The sequence below is a fragment of the Entelurus aequoreus genome, linkage group LG06 (assembly GCF_033978785.1).
Source record: "Entelurus aequoreus isolate RoL-2023_Sb linkage group LG06, RoL_Eaeq_v1.1, whole genome shotgun sequence".
Classification (NCBI taxonomy): domain Eukaryota; kingdom Metazoa; phylum Chordata; class Actinopteri; order Syngnathiformes; family Syngnathidae; genus Entelurus; species Entelurus aequoreus.
Genome location: NC_084736.1, coordinates 2,078,189 through 2,093,488, shown reverse-complemented (window position 1 = coordinate 2,093,488; position 15,300 = coordinate 2,078,189). Strand labels below are relative to the sequence as shown.

General features: G+C 36.3%; 1 protein-coding gene across 1 annotated transcript; it reads left to right on the top strand.

Moving 5' to 3' along the window:
• The first annotated feature begins 437 nt into the window (after window positions 1-437).
• aanat2 (arylalkylamine N-acetyltransferase 2) lies at window positions 438-14,036 on the top strand. Its single transcript, XM_062050960.1, has 3 exons — window positions 438-2,447; window positions 6,653-6,714; window positions 12,894-14,036. Exons 1-3 carry the CDS (start codon window positions 2,210-2,212, stop codon window positions 13,206-13,208), a joined length of 615 nt encoding a protein of 204 aa, XP_061906944.1. The 5' UTR covers window positions 438-2,209; the 3' UTR covers window positions 13,209-14,036.
• The last annotated feature ends 1,264 nt before the right edge of the window (window positions 14,037-15,300 follow it).

The window sequence follows — 15,300 nt, the reverse complement described above, 5'->3', positions numbered from 1 at the left end:
GTGTGTTTGTGACGCAAAACATATTTGGCAAGTTGCTGTTTGACAAAGTATTATGTTGTCGACTTGCTGGCAAAATTTATTTACTTTTTTTTGTAAGGTTAATTGCGAGATATCTCAACCTTAGAGAGTAGAACAATTAGCTTTTGCACCAGCAAGCTATTTAAGTATCAGATATAGCGCTAGTAAGTGGATGGATATATTTAGCATTAACTCGGTGGAAAAATGGATGGATGGATATTTGCTTCTAACAAAGTGATAACGTTTTTTTTGGGGGGAGGGGGGGTTTTATAAACCTTTATTTATAAATTGCAACATTTACAAACAAATGAGAAATAAGTAGAAACACAGAGTACTAACATTGACTGACGGGGGACGTGTATGAGCCAATGACTTGGCCGGGGGGCGGGACTTCCGGGGAGAGATAGGAAAGTGACGTTGTTGATAGGAAGTAAGTATTGGCGGGAAAAGAGGGAAGAGAAGACGCACTGACATTGTTGTGCCTTCTGCAATTAAGGCAAGACATGAGCCTACATTATTACATTATTATTGTTACATTCCTGCATTATTACACTATTATTATTACATTCCTGCATTATTACACTATAACCTTTGTCATTGTTACATTATGGCTTGTGCTAGCAATGTAGCATCAGCAAGCTAACAAGAGGCGGTCATATTAGCTTAGCACAAACCGGAATAGATTAGCACGATATATTATTTAAACTATGCAACAACTGTATACAGTAAACATACAATAACAATGCAGTATAGATTTATTTCATTACATGGCGAGATACATTAGCTAGCTTTAGCACCAGCAAGCTAACATGTGACAAGACTTCTTTTAGGAAAATAACATGTATTTTATTTATCAACTAACTAGCAATAATGTTTCTGTTCTTTTCTGGTAAGACTAGTCACGACAGGGCTACATTGACCAAAGTTTAATTGTATAAGATGATTGAATTCCCTCCAGCATGAGTTAATTGCCCCTTAGCTGAATTCAAGCCAGTTAGCATTCGCTTAGCATTAGCTTCTCAAAACTAACAAGATAGAAAAATAATCCAATAAATATCTAGCAACGTTTATATGTATTCATTCATTTATCGTTTGTATTTATAGATATCTGCTAGAGTAGATAGTATTATTAATAGGGTATTTACTTAGCCTACGTATTTCCTAGAATGAATTAATTTAAACCTCTTCTCACTCCGGCGCTTACCAAAGGCATGCGCTTATAAATTTGAGTGTGATGTAAGGATAATCATGACATCGCTTAATGCCGCAATACAATTTAAAGCACAATGAATCATCCCGGGAGTTCTTTTGTTTGGTCTGAAAAGGCAATTATAACGTGACACTCTTTATTTTTACAAGGGGTCATTCAACAATTACGTACGCATTTTTCTCCAGGATTTTGACCCCAACCCCCGTACGCAAGATTTACTATACAAATGATGGTACTTAATTATGTGCATTTCCCCCCCAGGATTTGACCCCCAACCCCACCCCCCTTTGCATACGTAATTGTTGAATGGCTCCCAAGTGCCTGCGTTATAACACAGCGGTACAATGTATACCGGTATAATCAATTGTGATATATTATGCTGGATGTTGCACACAGGACTCGGGACATACAGTATGTTATGTAGATCTATGCATATATTTATGTTAAACTATGTCACCAACATTAAAACAATTTTATTGCTTTGTAAGTAGCGTGCATACATTAGCATTTCTAAAGATAATTTTACATGCGATTGGTTTTGGCAGCATGTCGTCTGCGCTAATGTGCCGGTGTATAAATGCTAGTATACACAATAACGCCCGGCGGTAATTCTAGGCATGCGCTAATTATTTTGAGAAACGAGTTTTGACCCTGCGGTAAATCGAGGCATGCGCATACTATATACCCGGCGGCAATTCAAGGAAATACGGTACATTGAATGGCTTTAGCATCAGCAAGCTAACCAGTTAGCATTATAACAGTGTAAAAAATGAATAGAAAAACAACATTTAATGTGCAATTTCCGAAAGTCAGCGAAATCTAAATGAGAAGTGATCATTTAAAGCGGTTTAAAATGAAGGTTGAAGCAAACATCATGAGAGGAGCATTTGGACATGTGACGTCATCTTTGGACATGACGTCATCTTTGGACATGTGACGTCATCTTTGGACATGTGATGTCATCTTTGGACATGTGACGTGATGTGTGTGAGAGCTCATAGGGAGCAGACAGGAGGAGGAGAGTCAGACTCATCTCCCAAGAAGGCAAACATGAGCCAGCAGCAGCTGAGCAGCTCACCTTCCCTCAAACCTTTCTTCCTCAAGACACCTGTCCAGGTGAGCAGCCCGCTGAGACAGAGGAGACACACGCTGCCCGCCAGCGAGTTTAGGAACCTGACGCCTCAGGACGCCATCAGTGTCTTTGAGATCGAGAGAGAAGGTATGGCTGACAATTAAATACTTGTATTGACAGGTGAAAATGATCATAGAAAATATCACATTGATCAAATATTGACATGATATATTTGTGTTCATCAAAACTGCAATGGAAAAACCTTTATCTTCCATTTTTGTAACTAAATATTTTTTACCTTGAAACATTTGTATTTTATCCTCGTTATATACAAACAAAAATGTTATGAGCCACTTGCTGTATTTGTGTTGAACTAAACTGTGCAAAGATGTTTGTCATTAAAAAAGAAAATACAAAACGCAAATCTCTATTTTATGTCTAAATACAACATCAAAATTACAAAATTGGGAGTTGTGTTTTTCATAAATGTTACTTTTTGTGATAAAAATGTATTTCAACAAATGGAGATGCTTTTTGTTGGACTGGGCCAAAATTAAATAAAATGTAATAAAAAGTAGTTAACACAAACAATAATAACATTATACCTTCACATTATTGTTGACCAATAGAAACACATCTCTAAATCTTTTATCTGTTTATTTAATTATTAGTTTAAATGTAAAGAAACCTTCAAAAAAATACTTTTAGGGGGCAGGTTTTGGTTAAAAATATGATTACAAAATGTGAAGATTTATGCTTTTTAGTGGACAAAGAAGCAAAAACACCAAAAATTCACTAAAAACTCAATTATTCACATTAAAATTGTCACCCAAATACTTCATTTTAAAATTCTTTAAACGTTAATACTTCAAATTGAAAATATAGCAGTAAAATACAACTTTTTTTTTAGCAGTAATTTTACATATTTGATTAGGTTATTTACCTTTGTTTGCTGATTGGCTAAGCTCAATCACATTCTTCTTTGCCCTCTAAACTTCCCTTAAGGTCAAGGTAGATTTATTGATGTAACATAGACTGCTGTAGATTTATTGATGTAACATAGACTGCTGTAGATTTATTGATGTAACACAGACTGCTGTGGATTTATTGATGTAACACAGACTGCTGTAGATTTATTGAATGTAACACAGACTGCTGTAGATTTATTGATGTAACATAGACTGCTGTAGATTTATTGATGTACACAGACTGCTGTAGATTTATTGATGTAACACAGACTGCTGTAGATTTATTGATGTAACATAGACTGCTGTAGATTTATTGATGTAACATAGACTGCTGTAGATTTATTGATGTAACATAGACTGCTGTAAGATTTATTGATGTAACACAGACTGCTGTAGATTTATTGATGTAACACAGACTGCTGTAGATTTATTGATGTAACATAGACTGCTGTAGATTTATTGATGTAACATAGACTGCTGTAGATTTATTGATGTAACACAGACTGCTGTGGATTTATTGATGTAACACAGACTGCTGTAGATTTATTGATGTAACACAGACTGCTGTAGATTTATTGATGTAACACAGACTGCTGTAGATTTATTGATGTAACACAGACTGCTGTAGATTTATTGATGTAACACAGACTGCTTGTAGATTTATTGATGTAACATAGACTGCTGTAGATTTATTGATGTAACATAGACTGCTGTAGATTTATTGATGTAACATAGACTGCTGTAGATTTATTGATGTAACACAGACTGCTGTAGATTTATTGATGTAACACAGACTGCTGTAGATTTATTGATGTAACACAGACTGCTGTAGATTTATTGATGTAACACAGACTGCTGTAGATTTATTGATGTAACACAGACTGCTGTAGATTTATTGATGTAACACAGACTGCTGTAGATTTATTGATGTAACATAGACTGCTGTAGATTTATTGATGTAACATAGACTGTTGTAGATTTATTGATGTAACAGACTGCTGTAGATTTATTGATGTAACATAGACTGCTGTAGATTTATTGATGTAACATAGACTGCTGTAGATTTATTGATGTAACATAGACTGCTGTAGATTTATTGATGTAACATAGACTGCTGTAGATTTATTGATGTAACATAGACTGCTGTAGATTTATTGATGTAACACAGACTGCAGTAGATTTATTGATGTAACATAGACTGCTGTAGATTTATTGATGTAACACAGACTGCTGTAGATTTATTGATGTAACACAGACTGCTGTAGATTTATTGATGTAACATAGACTGCTGTAGATTTATTGATGTAACACAGACTGCTGTAGATTTATTGATGTAACATAGACTGCTGTAGATTTATTGATGTAACATAGACTGCTGTAGATTTATTGATGTAACACAGACTGCTGTAGATTTATTGATGTAACATAGACTGCTGTAGATTTATTGATGTAACAGACTGCTGTAGATTTATTGATGTAACATAGACTGCTGTAGATTTATTGATGTAACATAGACTGCTGTAGATTTATTGATGTAACATAGACTGCTGTAGATTTATTGATGTAACATAGACTGCTGTAGATTTATTGATGTAACATAGACTGCTGTAGATTTATTGATGTAACACAGACTGCAGTAGATTTATTGATGTAACATAGACTGCTGTAGATTTATTGATGTAACACAGACTGCTGTAGATTTATTGATGTAACACAGACTGCTGTAGATTTATTGATGTAACATAGACTGCTGTAGATTTATTGATGTAACACAGACTGCTGTAGATTTATTGATGTAACATAGACTGCTGTAGATTTATTGATGTAACATAGACTGCTGTAGATTTATTGATGTAACACAGACTGCTGTAGATTTATTGATGTAACATAGACTGCTGTAGATTTATTGATGTAACATAGACTGCTGTAGATTTATTGATGTAACACAGACTGCTGTAGATTTATTGATGTAACACAGGACTGCTGTAGATTTATTGATGTAACATAGACTGCTGTAGATTTATTGATGTAACACAGACTGCTGTAGATTTATTGATGTAACACAGACTGCTGTAGATTTATTTGATGTAACATAGACTGCTGTAGATTTATTGATGTAACACAGACTGCTGTAGATTTATTGATGTAACACAGACTGCTGTAGATTTATTGATGTAACATAGACTGCTGTAGATTTATTGATGTAACACAGACTGCTGTAGATTTATTGATGTAACATCAGACTGCTGTAGATTTATTGATGTAACATAGACTGCTGTAGATTTATTGATGTAACACAGACTGCTGTAGATTTATTGATGTAACATAGACTGCTGTAGATTATTGATGTAACATAGACTGCTGTAGATTTATTGATGTAACACAGACTGCTGTAGATTTATTGATGTAACACAGACTGCTGTAGATTTATTGATGTAACACAGACTGCTGTAGATTTATTGATGTAACACAGACTGCTGTAGATTTATTGATGTAACACAGACTGCTGTAGATTTATTGATGTAACATAGACTGCTGTAGATTTATTGATGTAACACAGACTGCTGTAGATTTATTGATGTAACATAGACTGCTGTAGATTTATTGATGTAACACAGACTGCTGTAGATTTATTGATGTAAACAGACTGCTGTAGATTTATTGATGTAACACAGACTGCTGTAGATTTATTGATGTAACATAGACTGCTGTAGATTTATTGATGTAACACAGACTGCTGTAGATTTATTGATGTAACATAGACTGCTGTAGATTTATTGATGTAACACAGACTGCTGTAGATTTATTGATGTAACACTAGACTGCTGTAGATTTATTGATGTAACACAGACTGCTGTAGATTTATTGATGTAACATAGACTGCTGTAGATTTATTGATGTAACATAGACTGCTGTAGATTTATTGATGTAACACAGACTGCTGTAGATTTATTGATGTAACACAGACTGCTGTAGATTTATGATGTAACACAGACTGCTGTAGATTTATTGATGTAACATAGACTGCTGTAGATTTATTGATGTAACACAGACTGCTGTAGATTTAGTTGATGTACACAGACTGCTGTAGATTATTGATGTAACATAGACTGCTGTAGATTTATTGATGTAACACAGACTGCTGTAGATTTATTGATGTAACATAGACTGCTGTAGATTTATTGATGGTAACACAGACTGCTGTAGATTTATTGATGTAACTTAGACTGCTGTAGATTTATTGATGTAACACTGACTGCTGTAGATTTATTGATGTAACACAGACTAGCTGGTAGATTTATTGATGTAACAAAAGACTGCTGTAGATATATTGATGTAACACAGACTGCTGTAGATTTATTGATGTAACATAGACTGCTGAAGATTTATTCCAGCTGGTCGCCTTCATCATTGGAACGGGTTGGGACAAAAAGAGGCTTTCACAGGTCAGAATGTGCACTTAAATACAACAATCAATACACTTTTTGTCCACTTATTCCTTTAAGGCATAAATGTTTAGGTGTTGTATTGAAAAAAAACCTTCACAATATTCTCTTTTAAAATGTGTCAAGTCTGCATTTTAGGCATACATTATGTGTGTAAAAATGCTAGTTTCAATTACAGAGACAATTTTCAAATGTTTAAAAATGAAAGTATTTAGAATTGTAAATATGAATGACGAGTACCAGCATTTAAAAGGATCAAAGTCCAAATTGAACATTTTTAAAGCGATAAAAGTCCAAAGATGAAAAAAAGAAAAGGTGAACTACGAGTAAAGACATTTGAAATGAAAGAGCTTCAGTAGTTAAATGGAAACATGGATAAATACTAGTAGGGGTATACCATACAACCCTAATACTAGTAGGGGTATACCATACAACCCTAATACTAGGAGGGGTATACCATACAACCCTAATACTAGTAGGGGTATGCCATACAAACCTAATACTAGTAGGGGTATGCCATACAACCCTAATACTAGTAGGGGTATACCATACAACCCTAATACTAGTAGGGGTATACCATACAACCCTAATACTAGTAGGGGTATACCATACAACCCTAATACTAGTAGGGGTATACCATACAACCCTAATACTAGTAGGGGTATACCATACAACCCTAATACTAGTAGGGGTATACCATACAACCCTAATACTAGTAGGGGTATACCATACAACCCTAATACTAGTCTGGGGAATACCATACAACCCTAATACTAGTAGGGGTATACCATACAACCCTAATACTAGTAGGGGTATACCATACAACCCTAATACTAGTAGGGGTATACCATACAACCCTAATACTAGTAGGGGTATACCATACAACCCTAATACTAGTAGGGGTATACCATACAACCCTAATACTAGTAGGGGTATACCATACAACCCTAATACTAGTAGGGGTATACCATACAACCCTAATACTAGTCTGGGGAATACCATACAACCCTAATACTAGTAGGGGTATACCATACAACCCTAATACTAGTAGGGGTATACCATACAACCCTAATACTAGTAGGGGTATACCATACAACCCTAATACTAGTAGGGGTATACCATACAACCCTAATACTAGTAGGGGTATACCATACAACCCTAATACTAGTAGGGGTATACCATACAACCCTAATACTAGTAGGGGTATACCATACAACCCTAATACTAGGAGGGGTATACCATACAACCCTAATACTAGTAGGGGTATGCCATACAACCCTAATACTAGTAGTGGTATACCATACAACCCTAATACTAGTAGGGGTATACCATACAACCCTAATACTAGTAGGGGTATACCATACAACCCTAATACTAGTAGGGGTATACCATACAACCCTAATACTAGTAGGGGTATACCATACAACCCTAATACTAGTAGGGGTATACCATACAACCCTAATACTAGTCTGGGGAATACCATACAACCCTAATACTAGTAGGGGTATACCATACAACCCTAATACTAGTCTGGGGAATACCATACAACCCTAATACTAGTAGGGGTATACCATACAACCCTAATACTAGTAGGGGTATACCATACAACCCTAATACTAGTAGGGGTATACCATACAACCCTAATACTAGTAGGGGTATACCATACAACCCTAATACTAGTCTGGGGAATACCATACAACCCTAATACTAGTAGGGGTATACCATACAACCCTAATACTAGTAGGGGTATACCATACAACCCTAATACTAGTAGGGGTATACCATACAACCCTAATACTAGTAGGGGTATACCATACAACCCTAATACTAGTCTGGGGAATACCATACAACCCTAATACTAGTAGGGGTATACCATACAACCCTAATACTAGTAGGGGTATACCATACAACCCTAATACTAGTCTGGGGAATACCATACAACCCTAATACTAGTAGGGGTATACCATACAACCCTAATACTAGTAGGGGTATACCATACAACCCTAATACTAGTAGTGGTATACCATACAACCCTAATACTAGTAGGGGTATACCATACAACCCTAATACTAGTAGTGGTATACCATACAACCCTAATACTAGTAGGGGTATACCATACAACCCTAATACTAGTAGGGGTATACCATACAACCCTAATACTAGTAGGGGTATACCATACAACCCTAATACTAGTAGTGGTATACCATACAACCCTAATACTAGTAGGGGTATACCATACAACCCTAATACTAGTAGGGGTATACCATACAACCCTACTACTAGTAGGGATATACCATACAACCCTAATACTAGTAGGGGTATACCATACAACCCTAATACTAGTAGGGGTATACCATACAACCCTAATACTAGTAGTGGTATACCATACAACCCTAATACTAGTAGTGGTATACCATACAACCCTAATACTAGTAGTGGTATACCATACAACCCTAATACAAACATGAACAAAGTCAATAATCCGTCATTCAAATCTGTTTTCTGTTGGAATTCTGAATACAAAATATGAATTTGTGTGTTTTATTGTAATGTTGTTGTAACTTCCAACTTGTAATGTGCTCAATGATGTTTATGTTGTCTAAAGGAGGCCATGACACGTTAATAATGAATGATGTTTATGTTGTCTAAAGGAGGCCATGACACGTTAATAATGAATGATGTTTATGTTTAAAGGAGGCCATGACACGTTAATAATGAATGATGTTTATGTTTAAAGGAGGCCATGACACGTTAATAATGAATGATGTTTATGTTTAAAGGAGGCCATGACACGTTAATAATGAATGATGTTTATGTCTAAAGGAGGCCATGACACGTTGATAATGAATGATGTTTATGTTTAAAGGAGGCCATGACACGTTAATAATGAATGATGTTTATGTCTAAAGGAGGCCATGACACGTTGATAATGAATGATGTTTATGTTTAAAGGAGGCCATGACACGTTGATAATGAATGATGTTTATGTTTAAAGGAGGCCATGACACGTTGATAATGAATGATGTTTATGTCTAAAGGAGGCCATGACACGTTGATAATGAATGATGTTTATGTTTAAAGGAGGCCATGACACGTTGATAATGAATGATGTTTATGTTTAAAGGAGGCCATGACACGTTGATAATGAATGATGTTTATGTCTAAAGGAGGCCATGACACGTTGATAATGAATGATGTTTATGTTTAAAGGAGGCCATGACACGTTGATAATGAATGATGTTTATGTTTAAAGGAGGCCATGACACGTTGATAATGAATGATGTTTATGTTTAAAGGAGGCCATGACACGTTGATAATGAATGATGTTTATGTTTAAAGGAGGCCATGACACGTTGATAATGAATGATGTTTATGTTGTCTAAAGGAGGCCATGACACGTTAATAATGAATGATGTTTATGTTTAAAGGAGGCCATGACACGTTAATAATGAATGATGTTTATGTTTAAAGGAGGCCATGACACGTTAATAATGAATGATGTTTATGTTTAAAGGAGGCCATGACACGTTAATAATGAATGATGTTTATGTCTAAAGGAGGCCATGACACGTTGATAATGAATGATGTTTATGTTTAAAGGAGGCCATGACACGTTAATAATGAATGATGTTTATGTCTAAAGGAGGCCATGACACGTTGATAATGAATGATGTTTATGTTTAAAGGAGGCCATGACACGTTGATAATGAATGATGTTTATGTTTAAAGGAGGCCATGACACGTTGATAATGAATGATGTTTATGTCTAAAGGAGGCCATGACACGTTGATAATGAATGATGTTTATGTTTAAAGGAGGCCATGACACGTTGATAATGAATGATGTTTATGTTTAAAGGAGGCCATGACACGTTGATAATGAATGATGTTTATGTCTAAAGGAGGCCATGACACGTTGATAATGAATGATGTTTATGTTTAAAGGAGGCCATGACACGTTGATAATGAATGATGTTTATGTTTAAAGGAGGCCATGACACGTTGATAATGAATGATGTTTATGTTTAAAGGAGGCCATGACACGTTGATAATGAATGATGTTTATGTTTAAAGGAGGCCATGACACGTTGATAATGAATGATGTTTATGTTTAAAGGAGGCCATGACACGTTGATAATGAATGATGTTTATGTTTAAAGGAGGCCATGACACGTTGATAATGAATGATGTTTATGTTTAAAGGAGGCCATGACACGTTAATAATGAATGATGTTTATGTTTAAAGGAGGCCATGACACGTTAATAATGAATGATGTTTATGTTTAAAGGAGGCCATGACACGTTAATAATGAATGATGTTTATGTTTAAAGGAGGCCATGACACGTTGATAATGAATGATGTTTATGTTGTCTAAAGGAGGCCATGACACGTTAATAATGAATGATGTTTATGTTTAAAGGAGGCCATGACACGTTAATAATGAATGATGTTTATGTTTAAAGGAGGCCATGACACGTTAATAATGAATGATGTTTATGTTTAAAGGAGGCCATGACACGTTGATAATGAATGATGTTTATGTTTAAAGGAGGCCATGACACGTTAATAATGAATGATGTTTATGTTTAAAGGAGGCCATGACACGTTGATAATGAATGATGTTTATGTTTAAAGGAGGCCATGACACGTTGATAATGAATGATGTTTATGTTTAAAGGAGGCCATGACACGTTAATAATGAATGATGTTTATGTTGTCTAAAGGAGGCCATGACACGTTAATAATGAATGATGTTTATGTTTAAAGGAGGCCATGACACGTTGATAATGAATGATGTTTATGTTTAAAGGAGGCCATGACACGTTGATAATGAATGATGTTTATGTTTAAAGGAGGCCATGACACGTTAATAATGAATGATGTTTATGTTTAAAGGAGGCCATGACACGTTAATAATGAATGATGTTTATGTTTAAAGGAGGCCATGACACGTTAATAATGAATGATGTTTATGTTTAAAGGAGGCCATGACACGTTAATAATGAATGATGTTTATGTTTAAAGGAGGCCATGACACGTTGATAATGAATGATGTTTATGTTGTCTAAAGGAGGCCATGACACGTTAATAATGAATGATGTTTATGTTTAAAGGAGGCCATGACACGTTAATAATGAATGATGTTTATGTTTAAAGGAGGCCATGACACGTTAATAATGAATGATGTTTATGTTTAAAGGAGGCCATGACACGTTGATAATGAATGATGTTTATGTTTAAAGGAGGCCATGACACGTTAATAATGAATGATGTTTATGTTTAAAGGAGGCCATGACACGTTGATAATGAATGATGTTTATGTTTAAAGGAGGCCATGACACGTTGATAATGAATGATGTTTATGTTTAAAGGAGGCCATGACACGTTAATAATGAATGATGTTTATGTTGTCTAAAGGAGGCCATGACACGTTAATAATGAATGATGTTTATGTTGTTTAAAGGAGACCATGACACGTTAATAATGAATGATGTTTATGTTGTTTAAAGGAGGCCATGACACGTTAATAATGAATGATGTTTATGTTGTTTAAAGGAGGCCATGACACGTTAATAATGAATGATGTTTATGTTGTTTAAAGGAGGCCATGACACGTTAATAATGAATGATGTTTATGTTTAAAGGAGGCCATGACACGTTGATAATGAATGATGTTTATGTTTAAAGGAGGCCATGACACGTTAATAATGAATGATGTTTATGTTTAAAGGAGGCCATGACACGTTAATAATGAATGATGTTTATGTTTAAAGGAGGCCATGACACGTTGATAATGAATGATGTTTATGTTTAAAGGAGGCCATGACACGTTGATAATGAATGATGTTTATGTTTAAAGGAGGCCATGACACGTTAATAATGAATGATGTTTATGTTGTCTAAAGGAGGCCATGACACGTTAATAATGAATGATGTTTATGTTGTTTAAAGGAGGCCATGACACGTTAATAATGAATGATGTTTATGTTTAAAGGAGGCCATGACACGTTAATAATGAATGATGTTTATGTTGTTTAAAGGAGGCCATGACACGTTAATAATGAATGATGTTTATGTTGTTTAAAGGAGGCCATGACACGTTAATAATGAATGATGTTTATGTTGTTTAAAGGAGGCCATGACACGTTGATAATGAATGATGTTTATGTTGTTTAAAGGAGGCCATGACCCGCCACGTGGCGTCCACATCCACGGTGCACATCCACGTGCTGTCAGTGCATCATCAATGTCGCCAGCAAGGCAAAGGCTCCATCCTGCTGTGGCGTTACCTGCACTACCTGCAGCACCTGCGCTGCATGGCCACGCCCCGCAGGGCTCTGCTCATCTGCGAGGACTTCCTGGTGCCCTTCTACCTGAAAGCCGGCTTCAAGGAGAAAGGCCCGTCGGCCATCAGCGTGTCCAACATGCACTTCAGGGAGATGGAGTACCTGCTGGCGGGTCACGCCTACGCCCGGCGGAACAGCGGCTGCTAGCAAACACTTCAATGTGGACATGATCAGCAATCTTCACCAAGACTTTGCTCACTTCATTGACATTGACAACACCCGAGGAGCTTGTGGCTGCTGCCACATCATTATTAAGAAAAAACGACCGACAGGAAGGCCAGAAACACTTTTTATTTCAACAGACTCTCGCAAAACTCCAAAGACCGACCACACACTTCCTGTCTTCACAATAAAAGCCCTGCTCCATCCTGCCTGCGCTAACAAAATAAGAGTCTCAGAAAGCTAGCAAGCTAAGGAGTTTGTATTTCTTGTAAAGTGTATAAAAAGGAGTATGGAAGCTGGACATTTTCATGTGGTATTTGACAGAAAGGAGGACTTTTTTTCTCCTCCATTGGAAAATGTGGAGGTTATCATCACTAACTGTCTGATTCCTATCAATGCAAGTCATCAACTTATATTCTTGTCTTCATGAAAGTGTCTTATACATGCTTGTATTAGCATTAAACACCTTTACCTTCTTAACCTCTTTCATAAATAAATGAATATAAATGATATATATGAATGTTAACCTCTCTTTCATAAATAAATGAATATAAATGATATATATGAATATTAACCTCATAAATAAATGAATATAAATGATATATATGAATGTTAACCTCTCTTTCATAAATAAATGAATACAAATGATATATATGAATATTAACCTCATAAATAAATGAATATAAATGATATATATGAATGTTAACCTCTCTTTCATAAATAAATGAATACAAATGATATATATGAATATTAACCTCATAAATAAATGATATATATGAATGTTAACCTCATAAATAAATGAATATAAATGATGTATATGAATGTTAACCTCCACTTGCTACATTGAAAGTAGCTGGCCTGCAGACAAAGTGTGGCATAAGCGGTTGACAACATAAGTAAGCAGTTCAGTTGACACTGTTGGAGCCAAATATCCTTATTTGTTTATATTGTTTTTATTTAATTTTCTCTAATTGATTGCTGGCCTCAGCTCATGTTGAATTTCACTTCCTGTTAAGAACCAGGAAGTGTTGACAGGGAGGGGCCTGTTGCTATGGTGCGGTTCCCATGGTAGCCTCCTTAAATTGGGTTCAGGTGTGAGCACGGGCAGGGCGATTGGAGGACAAACAGTTTTGGACCGTGTGGTGTGGTGTGGTGACAATGCTGTGATTATGTGCCATTCAAGGTTAGCACACTTAGTTAATTAACTTACATTTGATTTCATTTAGATAGCTTGGAATAAATAATAAAGGGACTGTCACATTCGTACAGTACTGGACATTCTATCATTTACACGCGTCAACACAGTCGCCCTCGGTACCAGCCCAGAGGGAAGGGCTGTACAGACACCGTAAACCGCTGTCAACATAACCTGCAGTGCAACCCCCTTAATGTGACACGTTCTGACTCACATCGACATAAGCGTGTGTCAGTATAGGCAGTGGAACCTGTTTGAGTCGACAAATCGTGGGCCGGCTGACTCAGGTCATCATAGCGCTTGACGACATAAGAGGTTGTCTGCGTAAGCGGTTGACGCCATAAACATAGGCTACGGTGCGACCCGCTTAATGTGACACCGTTTGGGTGGGCTGACGCGTGTCAACATAAGCGGCACAGTCTGTTGCTGACCAGGATGTTGTTGACAAAAGCCACTGTCGGCACAGGCGGTTGTCGACGTAAGCGTTTGCCCACGTAGGAAGTTGCCAACATAAGCGGCTGTCGGCTTAACCTACAGTGGAACCTGTTTAAGTTGACACATGTCGGTTGAAGACATAAGCAGTTGCCAATATAAGCTGCTGGCGAGATGAACATCCGTCAACATAACCTGCATTACAACTAGTTTAAGGTGACACGTTTCGGGTCGGCTGTCAAAAATAAGTGGTTGACGACCTAAGCGATTCTTTGTGTAAAAAGCTGTCAACATAACCTACAGTACAACTAGTTTAAGGAGGCTGACTCACATCAACATAAGCGGTAGTCAATGAAAGTGGCTGTGGGCACAAGCAGCTGACATAAACGGGTTTTAATGTGAACAGCTGTGGACATAACCTACAGTGCGACCCGATGAAGTCAACACCCG

Coding starts and splice junctions, on each gene's coding strand:
- aanat2 (XM_062050960.1), top strand. CDS start 2,210: ATGTGTGTGAGAGCTCATAGGGAGCAGACAGGAGGAGGAGAGTCAGAC. Junction 2,448..6,652: donor CTTTGAGATCGAGAGAGAAG/GTATGGCTGACA, acceptor AGACTGCTGAAG/ATTTATTCCAGCTGGTCGCC. Junction 6,715..12,893: donor ACAAAAAGAGGCTTTCACAG/GTCAGAATGTGC, acceptor TGTTGTTTAAAG/GAGGCCATGACCCGCCACGT.